At 38.9% G+C, this 23,809-nt stretch overlaps 1 protein-coding gene across 2 annotated transcripts in view; it reads right to left on the minus strand.

The window, feature by feature from the left end:
• Positions 1-475: 475 nt before the first annotated feature.
• The window catches only part of cdh8 (cadherin 8), a 90,942-nt gene continuing 67,608 nt past the window's right edge, over positions 476-23,809 (minus strand). Inside the window, exons 6-12 of one of the 2 annotated variants that reach the window (XM_005726313.1) lie at positions 23,523-23,710; positions 17,216-17,463; positions 8,910-9,046; positions 6,269-6,390; positions 5,415-5,532; positions 1,288-1,539; positions 476-1,099 (exon numbers count right to left, since the gene is read on the minus strand). In XM_005726313.1, coding sequence (XP_005726370.1) covers positions 612-1,099; positions 1,288-1,539; positions 5,415-5,532; positions 6,269-6,390; positions 8,910-9,046; positions 17,216-17,463; positions 23,523-23,710 — 1,553 coding nt within the window. In that variant the 3' untranslated portion in view covers positions 476-611. Of the gene's footprint in view, positions 1,106-1,287; positions 1,540-5,414; positions 5,533-6,268; positions 6,391-8,909; positions 9,047-17,215; positions 17,464-23,522; positions 23,711-23,809 lie in introns of both variants that reach the window. The other variant, XM_005726312.1, reaches the window with a different exon arrangement.

Raw genomic sequence — 23,809 nt, forward strand, 5'->3', positions numbered from 1 at the left:
CACCTTAAAGCCAATACTGGTTTGTCTTTTTGCTTTTTTTCAAATCATACATACATTCATCATTGTAATGAAGACCATATATTGCTTTGTCATTGTCTTGTTCCTTGCAATCACCATCAGCTGGGTGGCTTAGGGAGACAGGAAACCCTCTCCACCTTCTGTAGTCCAGCTTGTTGTCCATGGAGCATCGAGCATGGTGTCCGCTCAAGCTTCAGAGAACCCACAAATATCTGTTCACTGAGCAACTACCAGCAATGCCAGGGTTTTTCTGCTACTGGTAGTCACAGTAAATGACTAACACCCAAAATACTGCTAGACACTCCACAACGGAATCTAAGTTACACTCCACAAGAATCATAGATCTCCTAATAAAGACATTGTTTGGCTGAACAATTATAATGCGCTTGACATAGTAGATGACAACTGCTATACCTCACTCTAAAAAGATTACAAAAAGGTGGCCTCCCTTGTTATTAACTGTTTTTTTTTTCTTTTTAAACACCAGTTTCTAAAAGCCAACAAACCCCCTAGCGTTCAATACACAAGTATGTGGACAGAAAAAAAAATCTTAAGTCTTTTTTTTTGTTTGTTTGTTTTTAAGAAATCAAAGGTCAGGTCTCACGGTCACTCTCACCCACAGAGTAGAGCTCCCCAAGTCTTCTGAAGCGTGGACCCCATTCTCTGAGATAGTCATAGTTCTGGTCAGAGTCTGATGACGCTGTCTCCAGTGAGCTGAGGGAGCCAGCAATGGATCCCCGGCCCTCGTATCCATAGATCTGGATGGAGTCGTAAGGTGGTGCTGTTGGATCATTGTCTGCCTCGTGGAGCCGTACGTTGATGAATTCATCTACATCCACACCATTTGGACCCGAATGTTGACCTGCCCGTGGCATAAACTGCAGGTCAGGCTTGATATCCTTGCGTGGCAGGTACCCATTGATGCCATCTGGGTTCTGCAGCGTGGCAATGTCAAATGCTTCGGTGTCCTCCTCACCTCCTCCTTCATCATCATAACGGATAATATTCTCCCTCACATCTTCGTCATCCTTGATAATCAGAGGCTCATTCTTGTGTCTCCTCAAGGTCACGAATAGTACTACTATTACTGTCAGAAAGAAAGATTGAAAAATAGGTAGAAAAATACACGGGAAACTAGGTTAGGATTGGTCAAGTGGATTTTTGTGTTAGTACAAGTACATCTTTTATGGAGGAAAAAAATCTATGATGTCTACAACATCCATTAAAACCACTTCAATGGAATGATGCACAACAGAACGGATACCTCACCTAGCAGTAGTATAATGCAGGCAAGGATGGCAATTAAAGCCCCCATACTAAGTCCAATGGGTAAGACATACGCCTCCACGTTGCAAGACTGGACAATGCCATCCTTACTGCACCCACAGACTCTGATCGTCAAGGTGTTGGTGCTGCTCATCGGCGGATTCCCATTGTCCGTCACAATGATTGGCAGGAAGTACATCTCCTGTTTCTGTCGTCGGAAGGTATCATGCTTGGCTAGGACACTGATTGAATTGTCTGTCAGAGAGATGTAAAGCCAGAGATGAATTTTTGCAAGGGCGTGAGAAAAACCCATTATTATTCATGGTGGTGACAGACTGAAGTTCTATTATTAAATTGTGTGAAGATCAGTGCAGCATGAGGGTAAACTAATTCCACATCAATCGCCATTAGGCTTTTTAGCATTCTCACATTCCAATGCTGTAGATAGATTCCAACCACCTTCCTTCGTTTCTCTACAGTCCAATTTGAGGATTCTGAAGAAAGGTGAATCTGAATTCGCCGTCCCTCTTTGAAAGTGAAGGAAATGAAGGGACCACGGCAGGCGACACTGGCTAAGAAGATGGCACATGTCGACCCAGAAAGGTGCCAGCTGCTCTTTGATGGCACTTCTGTGAAGCTGTCTGCTCATTAGCTGGCACTCCTTAGCCTCCTCACATTATCAAACACTTGCAGTCCCATAAGAACCTACTCCTGCTGATCTTATGGAAAACATACAAGATTTCTGATAGTCTAACCTTTGCCTCGCAGCTTGAGGGTGATACAGAGAGAAGGGCCAAGTTGAAACATTCGTGTTGACAGAGCAAACTTAATCATAAGATGGAAGACTTCATGATAGAATTATTTGCTTTGCACAATCTGTAATTGATGTGAACATATGCTCAGATTAATTTTCTTATGAGTGCTGCCACAAAGTGATACACTCTGCTTTGTGAGCACCGACATGTCCCTTTTTATTTAGATCATTGAGCACTGCATAGTAAGAAGTATAAACTATAGTGAAGTAAACCATTGGGGCATGTTCTGATATGCAGATGATTTGCATTTTCCTAGCAACTATTGATGGTAAAAAATAGAATTGCCAATCGACATACGGAGTTTCTACTCAAAGAGAAAGACAGCTGTGCACATAACCTTCAAACAGACTGAACTCACTAGGTTTACAACAATGCTGTTTTTATTACCTTTTATATATTAGGCCACTTGAACAGTGTTTCATCTACTGACTGTTAGCGTTCTGATGAACACTGTGTACATTGAAATATTAATTGTCACTATGACAAAAGCAAAGCCTTATTTAAATTAAGATTTGCTATAAATAACGTATTATGTGGGAGGCTACAAATGACAGCAGTGACAGCAAAAGTGACACCAACAGTCTAAACACTTTCAAATTCCCGATGCCTCTGAAGTTTCACAACCTACATAAATTAAATGTTTTATAACCTAACATGAAAGGATCTAAGAAGTGAAAGAGGTCATATTGGTAGGACCAAATTTGCCTAGAAATAAATATACAAAATGGTTAGGGTGTCAGTTTGTGTCACAGTTGTATTGTGTCCTCATTATTGGCATGTCATTGTATGCTGTATAATCACAGACACTAATAATTAGTCCCTAAAAAAGCCTTTCCTTAAATCTGAGTGTAAGACTACATGTTTCACTGACAATCTTTCAGCATCACAACATTAACAAAATTAACATGCAGCAGTAAATGTTGTTTATAGAGCCGGAGACAATTTTGTGTTAACATGCAGTAAAGGCTCATTCAGCAGTGGTGATGAAGAATAAGGACTACAACAATTAATATTTAAACTGACTGACACTTGCAGGTAAAGTTTGAGGCTGTTCGGTGTACAGCTAATTGGCTAATTAGCCTGCAAAATTACATTAGCAAGCATTTTTCCTTTGCTAACCTTTGTCTTGTAGCTGGTTCAGCAAGTCGGGGTGAAAGACACAATTCTTTGGTGTTGTAGGAGGAAAGAGGGGGCATAATGACAAAACTTTGGGCAGTCTGAATAGTTACACTCTTATTTGAAAAGTCTGTTTATATTTAAATTTTTAAGAGACGATTTATCAGCAATGTATCATAACCAGTAACTGCGATATGGACTGTTGCAGTTACTGGACAGTGCTACTTGTCCCGCTCACAATGATGCTAAAAAAAAGTAGAGGTAAAGTGAAGGAGCAATTTTAGAGAAAATTATTCAGCATCTAACTGTCTGTCTAACTGTATTAGGTCCTGGATTACAAGGTTGCAGTTTAAATTTGGATATACCGTGTGGATTGCATATGTAGAGTGTGTGCAGCAGGCACTCTGGCAATCAAAAGCAGATAAACACATGTACGGTGCATGTATGTATGACATTTATTCATAATATATCTTGATGGTCATGGAAATAGGAGGGCACCTAGAGATGAACCTCAAATATTGGAGGCACCCAGGAAAAAAAGTGTTGCCAAGTAGGAATTAAATTTTTGATGGACCCTTTAATTTTTTTAATAAACAAGGATCACTCTGAATAGTCGCAAGTATAAAGATAATGCTAAAAGGTGATGTAGAATTGAAAGGAGATGATTCTGTTCTATTAATGACGATAAAGTAGTACCTGTCAAAGACTATTTGACATTAGCCACCAGAAACTGTAGCGGTAAAACCCTTGAGCATAATGAATTTAGCAACAGTACATTTTATTCCTAATGTGTTGAACATTGCATTTGTAAAAGGAACATTGTGTTATTTCCTCATACAAATGTTAGTGTGAAAATAATGTCTATCAGCAGAATTACATTTTTTGCATCATGGTGAGTATGTTGTCTCAGCTACCAAGGATGGGAAGCCCTGCTCTGTTGCATCCCGCCTACTGAATACTCAGTTGTGAGGACGCTCAGTATCTTCTATATAGCTGGTCAGAACCTTCGCCATTTTCCCCATGGCAGGCTACCCCTAACCTCTTCACTGTGCATTCCCTACAATTAGACTCATCATCACAAACAAAAGCAGCACACAGAGGCTCACAGGAGCCCGGCGCTCTTCACTGAAGTGTCTCCCACAGCTGCCGCCTCAGATAGAAATAGTCACTCAAGTGCAGAGGAATATGGTGCAATGGTGCTTTTTTCTGTTTAGAATTAACATTACCATAGACAAGTGGCTGCTGTGGTGTGGTATGTAATATATGGAACCAAACCACAACACATATTTACTTTTGTTTCAGGCATTTGAGGAAGAGAGGAGGCTTTTTGTTCACTGGTCAAACACAGAGCTGTGCTTTTAGAGGTGAATCATTTCTAGTGGAGGTTTTATCTGTTACATCATCTTAAGAAACTAATAAATCTCCTCTGCACAAAAGGACAGGATTCAGGAGCATGCATGTTTTATAAACTTTGAAGTTGATCCAGAGTTAAGACTAAATAATCTGAAGCAAGTCTGTGCTGATGCAGCCTTTTATTCATAACACGTTGGGATGTTATGCACATATCCTGCCAGTGCTGTTCAGAAGCGCAAGGTTTGTTAAAAATATTATAATAAAAAAAATGGTAGCCCACTTGACCTGATTCATACAAACTCATCTTGCATCAAAGAGAGGTAGCAGTAACTTTGCCTACAGCTTCCACATCGGAACAGAAGGGTAGTACCATATGAAGATCTTTCTGCCCCAAGCTGAAACTATTACACAACTCATGGTGAACACAGTCGGTTCAGAGTCGGTAATGAAGGAAAGGCAAGAGAAGAGGAATGGAATAAAAAACATGAGAAAATGGCAAATAAACCATTCAGAGTATTTAGCAAATAAATTTAGTACCATCTGCCACACTGCAACAGCTCCTAGGAAGTCACCCTACATTTAGCTGAAAGAATACCAGGAAAAGCCATTTGGATCCCATTCATTTAGTTTCCCTCAAAACGCGCTGGGGAGTAAAAAGAAGCTGGTGTCCAGACAATTTCACATCTGCTAATTGTGAGCTACACTGATCCACCAGATTTCATCTCCAGTATGGCTAACGTGCCGCGGGTTGGAGATTAGACTGGAAAGCCATTGAAAAAATTTGCAGAAACTTCAGTCATTCTGCCACAAAAGACTTATTTTTCTCTGATGTCACCTGCTTCTCACCTTGGTTGTTTTTGATGGTAAAATTGGGGTTGTTTAGCATCTCAGGGACTAAACGATAGTCAAAGTAATGGCCCTGGATTGGGTCATCTTTGTCCACCGCACTGACAGTCTGGATCACCTGTGTTGAAAACAGATAGAAAAGCAGATTTACAGAGGAGGGCTCAAAGCCATTAGAGGAGGCAGCCTATTCATTACTCTGTTTTTGCCACCGCAGATTGCCTCAGTGTAATAGTGGCTGGATCATACCTGATGAAATATGTGCCCTATTCATTCCTGGAGTTTGAGATTATTATCAATGAGGTCCTGTCTAGTCTGGCACACTTTCAGGCTCCTGGCTCTATCTGTTAATCTGTCATCATAGGTCTTATCACACTGTATGTCTTTATGATTTATTGGAAATTAGAATTCAGGCCCGGCAGGACAGTTTCATCTTTTCTCTGTTTACTTTTTTTTCTCTCTCCTCCTTTCAATAAAACTCCCTATGGTATATACACAGGTCCCGTGAATGAGGTCGATTGATGAAAAGGAGAATGCTAAGTACTTGTCCACGATTTTTGGCTGGGGGAAGCATTGTGCCATCTGGAGGAGGACATGAAAGACAGTCTTGAATTATGATCCACTCTGATCAATCCTGACTGCTCTCATTTCCCCTTTGCTCAGCGCACACTGTGTGGAAGGAGGACTTTTGTGGAGAAAAAAGACCGTACTCCCACCTCTGTAGTTTCCCACTGAAATAAATAGCCTATAATTCACTGTGGCCAATCATTACAAAGGAGGAGAAAGAGAAAGAAAAGGACAGAGAGTAAGAAATTGATAGATAACTGCTTTGATGAATGAACGTCTTCTTTCCTTACCTGTCCAGGCTTTCCATTTTCACATAAAAAGGCCTCGTATTCGGTGGCAAATTCGGGTGCATTGTCGTTAATGTCCATTACTCTGATGGCCACAACTGCCCTTGATATCTGACTGTGATTTCCTGATTAGATAGATAGATAGATAGATCGATAGATCGATAGATCGATAGATAGATAGATAGATAGATAGATAGATAGATAGATAGATAGATAGATAGATAGAATCATAAGGAATCAAAAGATGTAGAGGAAAAGTGGAGATTAATAAATAAGAAGAGCCAGTGATGGAAAAAATGTTATACTTGAAATCCCAGGTAAATTCTGTGACCTAGTTTTAATTTCCTTTATTTTCCATCTTTATTCTCCCTTCATTTCCTGGGCTGATGGGAGGACAGATGATAAGCCACATCAATCTAAATTTCAGCCAGTATCAACGATGCAAAACAGGATTCTAGGCAACAGAAATGGAAAAAAAATCCTATTCAAAGTGCTTTTGAAAATCCCCTGTACACTGTAATGTTTAAAACATGAGGGTTAAAACATGCATATTAATGAGTCATTGGTAACTGAAGTCTAAAAAGACAATAAAAGGCAGTTTAATTAGATTAGATTTTGATTGGAATTATTCATCACTGGTAATTGACAGTCGCTTTCGAGAGTCTCTGTGAATGGTGTATTTATTAATCAGTGGTGCAAATGCCAACTTTAAAAGCAATTATCTATTAATGTGGACCCAAGAGGGTTGTGTCACCATGGCCAGTGACAATAGTGATTTTTGTTTAAATTATTTTTATTGATTTGGAAAATTATCAATTTAAGAGAATGCTTTGCAATGTTATTTTAGACGTACACTACATTTTTCTTGAACCGTGCGTGTGTTTTTGTAATTTCCTTTCATTTTTACAGATTAGCTACACTGAGGACATGCTTATATACAACATACTTTATGCTGTATACCAGGTACCACATCATAAAGTCAGCATATGTGATCGCATTTTCCCAGAGTTCTCAGATTTTATCTGCTATAAACATCGGGCCATACCAGACAGAGTGAAGCTGCAGCAGCAGAAATCCTGAGTGCCGTGAAAAGTGCCTGACTGCCTTTCACTGCTTATGTTCTAGGATAAGTCCCGCCATTCCAACAGCTGTTGTCTTTAAAAGTTACACTGTCACATTTCTATGAAGAAATTAAACCACTGTCACAGAGGATTACATTAATATACATTTCTGAGCATGGAATACCAAATTATTTGCATAAAAGCATTAGGTTTTTTTCTCTTTCATAATTTCAGTAAAACCTTAAAATGAAGCAGTAGACGCAGTAGAAACTCAGGGCCTTCAGCCTTTCCAGGAGATGAATTGAAAAAGAGGTAAGCAGTGAGGTGAGTGGAAATTGACAGTCTGATAGACAGTGATAGATGGATTAGAGCAGAGGGAGGGGAGACAGTGTGCCCTCCCCTCGCAAGCGATTTCCCCCTAGTAGCAGACAGGGAATAGAATCTGATTAGTCAGATGTCAACTGGTGCGAGGCAGCAGAACGTTCCTCAGTTTGGGTGGCAAATGGCATCGGGATAGAACTGGGAACACATCTATTGCTTTTCACGCCAGAGAAGACACCGGCTTCTCCTCCCCATCCGTGAAGAATAGCAAAACTGCTGTATTTATTTTGGCAAATTCCTATTAGGTGTTCTCAGAGATGCCACTATCTCAAGCCACAGTTACTTTGCCAAGAGGCATGAAAATGTGCTTTCAATGTAAGGGTGCACGACATGACAAGGGAACCAGCTTATCAAATGAGACACATTCAGTTTCTCCAATAGGCTGCTGCGACGGTGGGATTTGTCTTTACCGCATGGCCAAAACATTGCGACAGTGTACGGACTTTTTTTTCTTTCTATTTTCTGACAATTAATATGTGTTTTCTTTGATTAAAGAAAGAAAGCGACAGATAGATGATGAGACATAGAGAGGAGGAAGAGATAGAAGAGACGAATCGGACAGAAAAAAGTTACAAGCTGTGTAAATTTCTATTCCAATAGCTTAAAGGGGTACATTAAGCTTTATCACAACATACAGCCCCCCTGAAACAATCTGTATGCAAATAAAGCCTTACATATGGTTGGAGCTGTTTGTAGCTCTGCCGGCAAGATTTTCTACATAGTCAGTGAGTTTTGCGGTTCGCAGATGTTCTCTAATCTGTAATGGATGCTGGCGTTGGAGCAATCCACTCTGGAGCATGTCTTTAAAACTGTTTATTTGATACGTCTTAATGTTCTTGCACTTTCACAAATTGACTACTGAGCTGTTTAATTCAATCAAAACTCAGCAAATTAACGTATTTAATGCCTCTGTGGATTCAAATGCTAATTGTTTGTGCCATACTCTTGGAGCGATTAAAAGTGCTGGTTTAGAAAGCAGCTCTATACTGTTGAATGGAGAACTTTGTGAAGCAGGTCAGTGATTCCTTTGACTGAGAACACCCATAAAGTTGTTCAAAGGAGTAAGATAGCATACATGTGTTTCTGCTGTTACCCATTAAAAAACAAAAAAAACCAAAGCTTTATTTTCTAAAGCTTTGGGGGTAAATCATTACGGACAGTGTGCACAGCAGGGGAGAACAGAGCCAGCAAATGTTACTTACTGACTTCTGTGGCTGTTACTGTAATATTGTGCCACATGTCTGTCTCTCTGTCCAATGGTTTGGCCAGCGTGATCCTGCCATTGTCCACATTGATGTTGAACTGCCTCTCCAGATCTGTGTGTCGATCAATGAAGTACCTACCAAGATAAACAAACACCAGAAATTTGAGCCAAAACACTGTTGCGGCAGCACCACTGAAGCATCTTTTCTAATCCTTGGGGTGTTGTGCCTAACAGGAGAATCCTGTAGATCAATATTCATTTAAAAACAATTGGAAATCAATAATTATCATCTGAGGGATAATTATTGCCTCCCCATGAACAGCAGGGGGCATTACAGCCTAGAAGCCCTCCCCCCCATCTAGGCGATGCCTCCTTCCTGCAAAAAAGACCATTAGTACATGTTATGTCAGGGTAAGAGATGTGGTGCTGTTAACCCTGTTTGGGATCTGTCAACACTCAATGGCTCCCAAAGGCTTTGCATTAATGAGTTAGGACAGCATTGTGTCACATACAACACCAACAACAGAGGGGCATGGGGGTGGGGAGGTAATGAATATTACAGGAGTTAAACAGTGACCTGCCTATTAAGAACCCTTGTCCGATTTCAGCAATTTTTTTTTCTTTTTAAACTAGTAGAAGGAGATGCTTTATTCATTTTTTATTTACGTATTTTTGTCAAGCTGTCCTTTTTCAGATTGAAATTAATCTATGACCCTGCCCGTGACACACTGACTGAGACTTGTATAGTCTTCCAGTTTAAAAAAAAAATAGTGCAACACATAAAACTCCCCACCCCAAAAAAAAAAAAAAAAGCAGAAGCACTGGAATGCACATAAAAGAGAATTTTCTGATGCCACTTGAAGCTGTGAAATCGCTCTTTCATGTTGCAGCACGCACAGCGCCAATTCTTGGGACAAGCCCACACAAAACTGACTAAAAAAGAATCTGTCATTATGGGTCATCTTTGGTTTCACACATTTCATTTGCCATTATGTGTGACTGTCATAAACATCCTACTCACCCAAAACACAAGGCTGCAGTGATTCACGTGAACTAATTACATGTACTGCACAGCACAAGGGTTTCCATACCTCCAGGACACATTGTCCCTGTTACTTTCTCTCTGTTTCCTCACAGTACCCCACCTACCCACCCACAATATTGCAAAAGTATTTTTTTTTCTTCCTTTTCTATCCAGCTGGGTCACAAGCTCTTACTAATCCAATCCCCCTATCCAATTCTGAGCAAACCCCCTTCCCCACACAGACATCCCGGCCATCAGGCACACTGCTCACCCTGTCTCTCCTCCTTCCTCACCCTGGGTCTCATTCTGTCTCACACTGGAACTGCTCATCCCTATCACTGTAGACCTGTTGGCAGGGAGTCTATAGTATTTATGTGAGAGAATGAATGAAAAGACAGAATGGAAAGGAATGCAGAGGAAAGGAAAGAAAAAACAGAAAAAGAGCACCAGAAAATGGCAAAGACAAAGTCACAATAACTATTTATATGAAGAAGGTTGCTGCTTATACAAGAATGGTAGGGAATGAAATAAATAAACCACTGGCCCAGATTCCAATTGTTGGGGAGATGTACCGAGCCGTGACATTTCCATTTTTGAGATGAAATGGTGTAAAATCCTCTAGACGCCAGGCTGGAAGAGGTCCATAAGGACCCCACCCCCCACTACCAACACCCCACCACTCCTTCTCTTTCTCTCTTGGCCTGCAGACGCAAAGCACTTTCAAGACAGGCAGACAGCAGCAACCCACCTGGGAGCAGCCTCTCTCCTGCAGACTGAGTGGATCCCAGTCAAAGTCTGACAGCCTCACGTGGAAGAGAGGAGACAGACCCTGAAATGTTCTGCCACCTGTCACTCAAACTGACAATGTGATGTGAAAAGAATTAAAAGCAAATAAAAAAAATGATCTCCAACATTATACGTTCGCAGCTTTCCCGAGTGTGATGTGAGAACAGGTGCAAATGTATTCACGCGTCCGTGTATTTCTATCACATCATTTCAGCTTTGCTTTATGTTTCAGAAGATTTTTTTTTTCCAAGGCTCTGGACGGGCCTAAGTCAAACAGTTATCCATCATGTTGAGGTTGTTTGTGCCAAATATTTTATAAGTGCTGCAGCTGACATCCAAAAATATTCAGAATCATTATAAACATCATCATCATACATTAGTGGAACATAAGCTCAAATAGCAAAATAGCTACAAGCTATAATTAGACTGTTTTTGTTTGTTTTTTTGTAATTAGAACTTTGATGTACTGCATTTTTCACAGAGTGTCATCTATCAAACAGTGTGGCCAGGATGGGACTTCTCTGTTGCAGTTTATGAGGATGGCCAGTTTTTGCCATGCTAGCTATCATTGGTCATGCTTACTATGCACAGTGATGTCTCCTTTCTGTCACAAAATTTTCTTCAGTCAATAACATAGACTAGGAACAAAACCTAATTACATATTATATATTATTAAAAAAAATTCTTTATGTGTTAAAGGAACAAAAAAGTTAAGTTTGCTTTTGTTCACATTGCTGTGCAGTGGGCCTACTCATAAAGTACAAAATGAATCATTAAGATGACACTAATGATTCTATTATAAAATGAGTATATTATGTTTTTTTCCTTTCCCAAAATTAGGCTCTAATTCAGTTTCTCTATAACCAATTTTATATGTGTGTGGAAAAAAATGTACACATAAAACAGAAGCATTTCCTAAAAAATTTAAATTAAACAATTTTACATATGGCTTTGGCAATGTTGGAGGGAGTTTTATAAAGTACGATGAATTAAAATATTCAAATACAATGAAAAACCAAGAGAAAATGTTATGATAATAATAAATGAAACATTTGTAAAGTTTTCATTAGTTCAAATCGGTTAGAGTTAAAAGTTCAAAAAAGTTATTTAGTCGTTATGGAAGAATTCTTATTACTCTTATTTCAAAATGAAAGACATACATGAATGGTTTACTGTGGCCAAACTAGGCATGATAGTGATGCCTCCCACTTAACTGTTACCGCTAATTGTTTGATGTATCATTATGGAAGCGTCCGATATATCATATAAGCATGCTACACATGTGCTGCAGATATGTATGTCTACCTGTGGTTATCTATTATAGGCAGGCTAAGCAGCCATGGAAAGGTTTCTATGTCCATTTGTGTTTTTTCACACCCCTGACTGGCTGGGGTTTTATCTCCATTACAGTGTGAATGTGAGTGACTGAGCGCCTGTACAAGTTGGAAGACTATAAGGTGAAAAGATTGAGAATATATATATATATATATATATTTTTGTTGGCAGCAAACAAAATGCCCCTGATAATCCTGCTTGCTATTACGTCAGTTATTCCCCTGGGAGGATCACAGGGGTAAAATTAGTTTCCCCGACTCTTAAATGCTGACCATTTATGTTTGAACACAACATCTTATTTAGTTTCATTTCCAAGTTCTTTTAATGGAGATGGTGATTTGCTTGAGAGTTAGAAATAATATATAGTATAAATAACAAAATATTAAAAATATAGGAAAATATCCCTGTGAAGTAGAAGGTGTTTTCTTTAGTGACATTACACTTCCATTTGTTTCAAAACCATCTCCTTTGCTTGACTACTTGTATTACCATACATAGTATGCCAGCTGTCAGCTGTGCCGTAACATATTGAGCCGGCATAAACAAACATTCTTTAGAATTTCATTATGCTCCTGTAAATTACTTCAAAGTGAAAGTAAAAGTAAAAAAAACAAAACAAGAATGAACAAAAAGATGAAAATCAAACATGTTTAAAATCTTTTGCCAATGCTTGTCACTGTATCAATATTTCCGATATAAACTACACATATTATATGAAATCAAACAGTTTGTGTCAGACAACCTTAGTGACTGCCAGATGTCACATTGCTTTTTATTTGTGATCAGTCAGGTAGAAAACGACAGAGCACAGGCTCCAGAGAAAAGCTGTACTAAGGAAGTATTTCATGGAGTGCACCTGAAATGTTATTGGTTGGATGCATTAAGTACAGCTAAGGGGTAGTTTGTCTCCTGAGTGCAGAGGACATGGCAGCCCACCAGAGCACTCGCCTCGAGTGGTTTTGACTCAAACTGGTTTGGTCTGGTCTGGCAGGGGGGGATTAAGACAGAAAGTGATTCTAATCAGAGGGGTCGAATCAGGAGCTTGTTCAGATGATGGCGGGAGAGCGTCTAACTAAAGCTGCTATTACTGCTGCCACTCCAAAGATATAGATCCGACTTTACTAACGACAGCTTTCTTTTGTAGGAACCTGTTCTTTTAGAAAACCGAAGAAATTAAGAGACTAAGAAGAGAAAAACAAAGAGATAAGAACAAAGGAAAACACAGATTAATAAAGTGTATATTTTAAACCAGTGTTTTAATCATATATTAACTGGCTGCCTCAAAGCTCTGGGAGACGGCTGTTACAGGTGGGGTCACAATAAGGTCCTTGCAGTAATCCCCAAATATACAGACTTCCACAGGGTCAAAGGTAATAAACATTAAGCCCTGCCAATCGAAAATATTACGTTTCAAAGGAAAGTAAACAAGACTGCAAAGGCAAGAACAACAGCCAAGTATTTTTCCTCTACGCTGCACCAAACCTTTGACTGAGGCGTTCAAGTCAGTCTTAGAAGAAAGCCTCTCTTTCCAGAAGTGTGGCAGTCAGGACATGTTTACTAAAAACATCTCGCCAGCTGGACCTCACTGTAAGATGGAAGGATGACCTCTCAGTTTCTCATGTTATAAAGAAAGCACCAAAATCTACTTGAATAGGCCATCGTCAATGGATGGCATAAAGCCTCATTTGTTATCAGAGTTGACTGCTGTGGATTCAGTTCAATTCACTTCAGTTTTATTTATATTGCCCCAAATCACAGTGGCACAGTAACACAGTGGTCAGCACTGTTGCCTCACAGCAAGAAGGTCCTGAATTCAGTTCCACCATCAGGCTGGGGTCTTTCTGTGTGGATTTTGCATGTTCTCCCTGTGTTTGTGTGGGTTCTTTCCAGGTACTATGGCTTCCTCCCACATTCTAAAGACATGCAGTTAGTGGGGATAGGTTAATAGGTAAGTCTAAATTGTCCATAGGTGTGAATATGAGTGTGGATGGTTGTCTGTCCCTATGTGTTAGACTGGCAACCTGTCCAGCCTCTTGCCCTAAGACAGCTGGGACAGTCTCCAGCACACCCACCATCCTGACAAGTTGTGACAAGCCTGATAAGCGGATATGAATGGATGGATAGCCCCAAATCAAAACAACTGTTGCCTCAAGCCACTTTATATCGTAAGATAAACACCCTATAATAATACAGAGAAAACACCAACAAGAAGATGAGCCCCTATGAGCAAGAACTTGGCAACAGTGGGAAGGAAAAACTCTGTTTTGACAGGAAAAAGCTTCTGGCAGAACCAGACTCAGGGAGGGGCGGCTATCTGTCGCGAGTGGTTGGGGTGAGAGGAAGAAGACAGGCCAAAAGACAGGACAGAACTAATGATTAACTGGGCGTAATGAGTGAAAAAATGTGACTGAAGCAGAAACACTCCATGCATCATAGGAGGCCCCCAGCATGTTATGCCTATTGCAGCATTACTAAGGGAAGATTTGGAATCACGTGATCCAGACCTAACTATATGCTTTGTCAAAAAGAAACGTTTTAAACCTAATCTTGCAAGTAGAGAGGGTTTCTGTGTCAATGCCATTTCTTTGAGAAGATGAGCTTAGACTTTGAAATAATCAGGGTGACTTTGGAATTTAGATTATCCTGAACTTTTTGAATTTTCAAGAAGAAAAAAATTACATTTTCACCAATAAGAATAGTGTGTTTGATTGCAGTCTACTTACAGTTGGGCTGAAGCCACATTTATGAATATTTACTTAGCATATATTTGTTTTGTATTTAGTGACTGTTTCTATTTAGTGTATATTTTGTATAACTTGTACAGCACTTTGGTCAAGAGAGGTTGTTTAAAACATGCTGTATATATAACTTTTGACTTTCATGGAAACAATGGTTGTCACTTTCTGGTTGTACAACAATGTTCAACATGTTCATTAAGATTTAGTTCATTCAATTTTCATTTTTAGTTATTTTTTTATTGCTTTGACCACTCAGCTGCCCCAGCTAAAAATGTGTGGGTGTATGTGTCACCAAACACAATGTGTGTTAAACCAATATATCACCCTGTTCATGAACATGGTTTCTGCCTGAGGTATGACAGATTTTAATTGGCAATATTCTCACACTACTTGAAAACATCATTAAATTATCTATTTTATTATTTTGATTGAGAGGACCCCAGCAGAAGAAATTGGATACTGTGAAGAAATTGCATACTGCACATTTAATGTTTATCAATCATTCCAGTTTCAAAACATGGCTTCTGTGGTGTGTAAATGTTCTACTTTGGTTCAGTTTTCTATCATTGTGAGTCACTGAGCTTTCATTTGGTTTTATTGGACAAAGTAAATAATTTGAGAAAGACACCTCTAACATTTTTATGATTTCTATGATATTCTTGAGACCAAATGACGCCTCAATGTTTGACTTGTTGTATGATAAGTCTTTGTTTAGATTTTCTGTACTGTAGAAAAGACTTGGGATCTCTTATGAGGCATGAAGTTATAACCTTCTGTCAGCCAATATATTTACAAGGACTAAAAACTCACTGAATTATTTTCTCAGAAAAATGCTCAGACTCACAATACATGCTAACACCAAACTCCAGAGCTGGAAGTGAAATCCAGTGGTCTTTAGTAAGAGTGGTGCAACATACTGAGACCCCATGACAATAATTTGCTCCATCTCACTAGACAGATCACCTTAATGTGCTAGTTTAAAGCAAATTGTTCTGGCAAAATGCAACCTGGTGTTTGTTTGTATTTTGTTTCCCATGAAGAATGGCACATAAAGTTTTTTTTTACTGCATTCTATGACCTGGTCACCATTTCTTCTGCTTTCTATTTTAGATTAAAATTAGCTTTATTAAAAAAAATAATCTTGAAGCAATGCAACCGTTTCACTGCAAAATATTAAATTAGTGATTAAGAGCTTAGAGATTTTTTCTGCAATAAGTTCAACTAATAAAGAAAGAGAAATAAAATATAAATTGCAAATATAGAAATGATCTAGTCAATTACTCAATTTTCACTGTCTCATGTTCAAAATAGTTAAAATGTGCCAAGACTGTGCCAAGAATGTGTTGATATGTGGACAGTTCCATTGCAACAAATGGCCAAAGAGATCATGTCAGCAGGGTTCTGCCATCTGCAGCCACACTCATTCGTTATTTAATTACTTTTTCTTTCAATAATGATCCACTGAAGAGAGCAAATAGCAAAAGTATGTGAACACAACTAGCTATTAAAGCTACACCCACTTCAGAGTAAAATGCAATTATGAGATTATTGTATTTAATTATGAAGTGGACTTTCACACACTTAGAATATAATTTCACTAATTTATAGACTACCTTGTCACTCTCCCCAACACAGACTTTCACTAAAAAACATAAGAGCACCGTGACGTAAAACTGAGTTTTAAGGCCAAGGATGTCATTATATATGAAATATCCTTCTCTATTTACCAGGGAAGCAACATGCATCTGTGGGGTTCAATTCCTCCTAGCAATCTCATCACTAAACATGAGGATGACACCAGAAAAGAAAAAAAAATTGAACGAACGGCCACTGCTCTATAACCTCAGCCAATCTACGAAACCCAGCCTGCTCTCTACCATGCAATTACACACAACCTGTTGAGTGTTGTCCCGGGAATGCGGTCAGCAAGTCACTGGAGAATTAATGAAATGCCAAGATGGAGGGAGAGAAATTGCCTGTATAACCTATCCTCAAGGTGCCCTTGTGGTATTTCCAAGACTAAGTCACACTAGAAGAGAGTACAGCAGGCCTGGTCATACAATGAAAGATAAAGTTGTGCGGCCTTCAACTCATAATCTACTTTTTTTCTGTACATTTGTGGAAATGAGAACAATCATTGAGTCCCTTCCTCACTGCAGAAGACACTACCACATTCTCCAAAGGTCAAAGACATGAGGCGGTTTAATTGCATGGCTCACTGTCAACCATTTTATTAAAACAAGTCATTATAGCCTGAAAAGGTTCATTTTGTTAACCTTCTCTCCACTGTTTGAAGTCAACGTACTTTTTGTGTGTGTGTGTGCAGATTTTGCTACCATTCTGCTGTGGTCAGTTAACAGCAAATAGTTTTGAGGCAAAGGTGGAAATTCTGTCACAGGCTTAATGTTAACTGCATCTTACCTGATAGGGCTCCCAGTAGCATCCGGGTCCCTGGCAGTGACTGTGCCTATGATCTTGTTGATGGGCGCGTTCTCGTCCACTTCTAATAAGTACATAGGTTTGGAGAAAACAGGAGGCTCATCTGAGTCTTCAACCACAATTTTCACTGTAGCTGTGTCCTTAAAGGGCCCATTACTCCTGGGTTCTGAGCGGATGTTGGTAGCTTCAACTTTGAGTGTGTAGTTTCTCTTGCTCTCATAGTCTAAAGGCTGTAATGAGAAGATGAAAGAGAAGTTTTATTTTAATTAACTAACCCTGCACCAAAATGTAATGTACAGTCCAGGGGTAAAAAGTAGAGTGGAGTGCAAGTGTTTAAGGATTGTATATCCTCGGCATTGATAACTTTAATACTGATTGTCATTCAACGCAAAACTGAACACCCTTGACATATGATGAAGACATGTGGTGTTATATTATGTATTCAGATAATGTTTTAAGCTTTTGAAAAAAATTTTTAATTGCAGCTGGTGTTTGAAAGGTATGGATGTTCACTATGCAGTAAGGGTCCAATGAAAGACAATGGTGGGTTTTATTAGGTGACATGTAAGAGCCTGTGTTTTTGGAGCTGGAGTATAGGGAACCTACATTTACCCTTTTAATCTAATTAACTATATACAATCCAATTAATATTACCTCGAACTCTGCCAGGTTATAAAAACATAAAAAGAGTCTAAAAGTGTTTACTACAACTTTTTATGTTTGATAATTAGGTATATTTCTCTAATGGGGTGATGGTGGCTCAAAGAGTTGGCAGTTCGTCATGTAACCGGAAGGTTGCCGGTTCCTTGGGCAAGACGCTTCACCTACCGCCTACTGGTGATGGCCAGAGGGACCGATAGCGCGATATGGCAGCCTCGCTCTGTCAGTCTGTCCCAGGACAGCTGTGGCTACAACATTATTATTAATGTTCCTAAATGTAAAATTTTAAATAATTAAATAATTTTATAATAATACATTATTTTAAAAAATCTGTTAAAATTAATAATATTATTATAATTAATAATAATGTATTTGGTGTAAGGTACCAATCAATCAATCAAAAATCTAATAATGTTATCATTAAATTGTTAAAATGTAAATAACATGGCTCGCACATATCTCATCAATCACACACAATATCAAAAAACAAAAAACTATTTATCTAGCATTAAAGTGGCGAGAACCAATATATTTCTTTTTTACGTGTCCCCAAACCCCTGGCAGCATCGGTGCCGAGACCAGCAAATCACGCTCAAAGTCTCAGCGTGTAAAAACTTACCGTACTCTAAACGACACTTGCTTTAACCGGCTCTAAGCATATTCATATTGCACACAGACATTATTTTTGATGAGATTGTGACTGCCTATGATAATGTCTAAGCTATTTGTATATTCTAGCAAGCCATTTTATTTGGCCAGAATTAATTTCAACATCACAACACATCAATTAGTCACTGTGCAATTTTCAGAGTTATATAACCTGAAAATATTTTTCAACCATTATCAACATGAAAGAACAGAAATCTCATTGCTAAAGCTTCCAGTTAGAGTAGATTATTGGCACTTTCATACTGCTATCACAACCAGCTCACAGAACGTAAATGAGACAGGTGTTTATAGAAGACTACCAATGAAAGGAGTAATTTTACAAAGGGAAATAAAAACACTTTGTACAGGAACATCTCATTGTGTGACTCGAATATCTATTTAATCTTTTTTTTTTCTCAATTGATGGCCCATCATTAATATTTCAAAGAAAGAGGATAGTAACAATTTTACTCTCTTGGCATCTCTGAGGGCACCCCAGACTGTCACAATTTCATTCTGAATCACCTCTGGTCGCTCTCATACTACTAGAATAATGGGATCAAGTCACTTCCACGCTCCATAACCAGGATTTATAGGGAAATCAAAACTGGGCCTTGCCGCTTGAGGGGACAAGAGCTGGCTTGGGGGAGAGAGAAGGACTTGGAAGAGAGAGATGAACAAAACGAGAAATGTATTCAGTTAGAGAAGGTAGGAGTGCAAAAGAGGAATTGCCCCTGAGCTCCTAGAGGGCCAGTGCTGAGAGATCAGGGGCCAGAATGTGCAGGTGGGTGGAGGAGTGTCTTGGGGCCCAGCTTTGAGACACCAGCAAGAGCCGGAGGGACGCTGGAAGTGACCTGAGGCTCTGACTTCCACACTTCTACATTTCTGTCATCAGGCCACTAGTAGACCAAAGGCTCTGAGGCCTCTCCACGGTCGGAGGAGCTCTTTGGAACACTCATTATTAACCTCCTCTTCTTTTCCTCCTCACCCTCCTCCTCACTTGACACCCACCCTCTTCTGCCATCCCTTCTTTTTCTCTCTCACTGATCCTGCCTTCTGTGCTGAGAAAGTACAGAGTGTGGCTGGATCTTGAGCCAATGGATTACGCTTTAATTCAGAGGTAGTGGAGAGTAAGAGCTTGTATAATGTTTGGCTGGACACTTGAAACGATTCTATGGAAATGGAGAAATGGGGAAGACCTAAATTTTAATATGAATTATTTTTGGAATGGCATTTCATCTGTATATCATTATCATCTCAGCAAACATTTTGGCCCATTAAAGCTGTGGTTTCATTTTGCTTTTTTAAATTTAACACAGATATATGTAATTAAATTATGTTTCAGCAAATGGCTATTCTATGCTTTAGCAGGTGTTTAGTTAATATAATTTTAGAATTTTGTTGAGGTTAAAAAAATGATATGAGTCTAACTTTGAGAAACCAATTCCATATTATAAAGATGGTGATTATTGCAGGCTTAAAAGTACTTTTCTGAGCTGCTTCTTATTTATATAGCACCAGTGGCACTTAATATTACAAGCTTATGATCCAACAAGCTTACAAAGAGATCCCAAAAAAACTCTCTATGAGCAAGGACTTAGTGATAGTGGGAAGGAAAAACTCCCTTTTAAAAAGACGAAATGTCCAGCAGAAACAGGCACAAGGAGAGGCAGTTATCTGCCACATTATTGTAAACAATTGGGGGTGAGGGGAAAGAGGAGGTGGCAGAGAGAGAGACAGGACAAGAGGCAAATTTAGGAGAGAGAGTTTAGCAATTGCTAATGTTTAAAAAAAAGAAAAAGAAAGAAAAAATGTGTGAAAAGGAAACATCCAGCGCATTCTGGGACATAAGCATAATTAGCATAACTAAGGGAGAGTTCAGGGTTACCAGTTTTCAGCCTAATCTTAATAATACAGAGGGTGTCTGCCTCCTGAATCCAAACTGGAAGCTGGTTCCACAGTATAAGGGCCTGACAGTTTATGTGTCTGCCTCTCATTCTACTTTTAATTTTGCTAGGAAACGAAAAATAAGGCTGCAGTCTGAGATTAAAGTGAACTTGGTATAAGTACAGCAATTTTCTTTCTTTACAATATAGTTACTCACTACTACTCACATGGGTTTGCTTTTCTCTTGTTAACATATTTCAGTATAACTCCCATGTGATATTATGTAGAAAGAACTCATTACATTTGTTTCCAGTGTCCTAACAGCAAAGGGGAAGAGAGAGGCTTTGAGGCATATTTAATTATACCAAATCCACTTTAAGGAAAACATAGTTGTAAACAGCTTCTTTAATTACCCTTGTTACTAAGTAATTTTAATTATTTTTTGATACAAATTGCAAAATCAAATAAAGCATCTATTCAAACTTCTATTTTAAAACTATTTAATAGCATGAAAACAGAATACAAGTCATATTATGACCAGTTCAAATTATTAATTCAATAAACAAACAGAGTGCTTTCACTGAATAGTCCAGGGAGAGCCACTTTGATTTTTATTAGCATGCATGGCGGCACTGTTATGGAGCTAGTGTTGAGAGATTCATGAGTGCAAAATCAAATGAGTAGAACTACGAGACATTACGCAGCAAACTTTGCATAGTCATGCTATATTCTCCAATGTTCCCACCAAACAACATAGCTTAATTGAACATCTGCAAGTATTTAAAACAGATGAAGAAAAGGCACAAACAGCAAAAGAAGAACCGTTCCTGTTTTTTCAGTGTTAACACTATCTTTGCTGTCGTGTCCCACCCCACCGTGTCATTCTTCTTTCTCACTCAAGCGTTAGCATCAAATCAGTATGTACACACAGGCCATTTAGAGACTTCAAAGTTCAGCACTGGCTGCAGGGGTGAAAGCTCAGCATCCCACTAACATCTCTCGACAGGCCTGGGGGCTAGTAGATAAAAAGCTTAAAACTCAAACAGAAAAGAATCTCTCCCCTGGTTTGTGCCTCTCCAGCCTCAGATCAATATGATTTAACCTTGCCGCAAAGTATCTTTAATAATTTTAATTCTGCATTAGATGGGAGTTCATAGACGTGTTCCCTTGTTGACAGAGACTAGGCGTGTTTGGGAAAAAACGTTATGTTAAAGGTTTAATCTGTCACACTGGATGGTGGATAAGTGGTGAAGGTACAGAATAGAAGAAGAAAAGTGAAACAACTGCTTCGTAAATTCCTTTCAACTTGAGACACTGTCATCTGGAGGGATGAGAAAACAGTGAGTGTGCAAATGTCTTGCTACTTTCCCAGTGCATTATCATCTATCTTGCTTCAGTTATGTAGGCAGCAAACTCAGGGCCACAGAGAGAAAACTGAGTAGACATGGGATGACTGAGTGTCTCTGTGGGACATGGAAGTGGAGGTTGCCTAAAAGACTAACACATTTGACATTTGCTTTGTCAACAGTTAGAGATTTTATGACTTTGTGTCAAGTTTGTTCTGCAGCGCTGATGTTTTCTTTAGTGGCAATGAATTGTAGTCCCAGCAGATTGCCTTAGCTCTTATACATTCCACCCCCACACAGTTCATTGTTCACACTTTGACAAAGTCACACCACATGTCCTTGGGGTAATGTCATTTTACATCACAATGCAAAAGCATTGTGCATTTGAATGATACGTAGTCCTCAGCAGACACTGAACCAACCATGACTTAAGACTTAAAAACCTCCTCCATCAATCATGTGTATGATTCAGTCTATGTAAATATCTTCTACCAAGCTGAGCTTCTGTGGACTTTGAATATATAGAATACATACATATATAATAGATTTATAAATAGCATGTGCAGTGGTATGTTTGATATTGTTGAAATCTCAGTTTGATTTTCTACAGATGTCCTTGTGATACAGGTGCATCCAGATTTTCCTGCAGGTTATTAAAATGCATTGTACTTTTCAAATTTGAATTTATTATACTTTGGTATTAAGCACGGTATGGGAGGGGGTGCTCTAAGTGTTTACTGGCAAGTGATGACATCTAAACTTCTCAAGCTCTGAACCTGGAGGAAATATTGATATTCCGTGGCTAAAAATGTATAATAATGTATAATAATGTATGAAAATTGCTGGGATTCTTGGATACTTGTTCTACTAGCAGCACGGGATGAGTCTTATATGCTGTACTGTTGGCCTGATGTACTGCCTCGAGGTGAAAGGTTACATTTTGTGACAGAAATAATATTCTTTGATTTTTCTCAAAACCATACATCTGAAAACATCTTGATGAACAATGAGCATTGCCTTTTCTTCTCTAAAATATTGCAACTGTACCTTTGAACAAGGCGATTAACAAGCAACTGTTTTACTAAAGTTACTTTAGGGCCAAACTTTCGCACTGCAGTTTTGTGTTCAGTCCATCTGCTCTTATGGTGATGATGCCAGCAAAACTGAATTTGAGCAAACTTTGAATGTGGGGAGAACAAATTTACAATATGTACCAGTTTACCTTGAGCTAAGAGAAATACAACTGAATGGACTGTAATGCAAAATAAAAGTGTCTTCTCTCAACTCTTAGTCCAACGTATTCCCCAACTTAATGTCAATTCACACACAGTCTGCATTACTTCTGGCAAAAAGAATATTGTTAAAAATTACCTTTAAACTTATTCCTACTATTTATCTTCTTTCATAGATTTTTCTGAATAAAAGAAAAGTAGGTTTTAGAAATGTATTAAAAAAAATGCTCCTTTAGCCTCCAAGCTACTCAGGGGGAAGGCTTTCAGTGTTTAATATTTCATGGTGTACTGTTGAGTACTGCCTTCTCTAAAAGCATATGAAAAAAAATCGCTAGAAGAAGTACAGAAGAACGAGACCTACTGAGAAGGGGATTTAAACATCAATCTTTATACTGTATTGACTTATATGTATGGGAAGTAAAATAACTGATTTACTTAAATTGATTATAGAAACAGAAAAGAAAGAGACAGAAAAAAAGCCAATCAGCTCTTATCCTGACATCATCTAGGTCTTACTTTTCTGAGCTGTAGAATCCCTTCCTGTGTCGTTGCGTTCGTAATAATCTCAAACACGCCTTGGTCGTCTCCTTCGATGATGCTGTACGTCGACTTGGCATTCTCACCGATGTCGCGGTCATTTGCTTTCACCTTGCCACCCTCTTTCCCTAATGGTAGGTCTTCAGGGATCACAAACTCATACAAACCTGAGGATGAACAGACACAGCTTTTTGGTTTCTAGAAACGTTGATCAAATTAAGCACAATTACCGAAGCATATTACACTACTGCATCATCATTAGACAT

Source organism: Pundamilia nyererei, unplaced genomic scaffold (assembly GCF_000239375.1).
Source record: "Pundamilia nyererei isolate P.nyererei 1_Seehausen unplaced genomic scaffold, PunNye1.0 scaffold00019, whole genome shotgun sequence".
NCBI lineage: Eukaryota > Metazoa > Chordata > Actinopteri > Cichliformes > Cichlidae > Pundamilia > Pundamilia nyererei.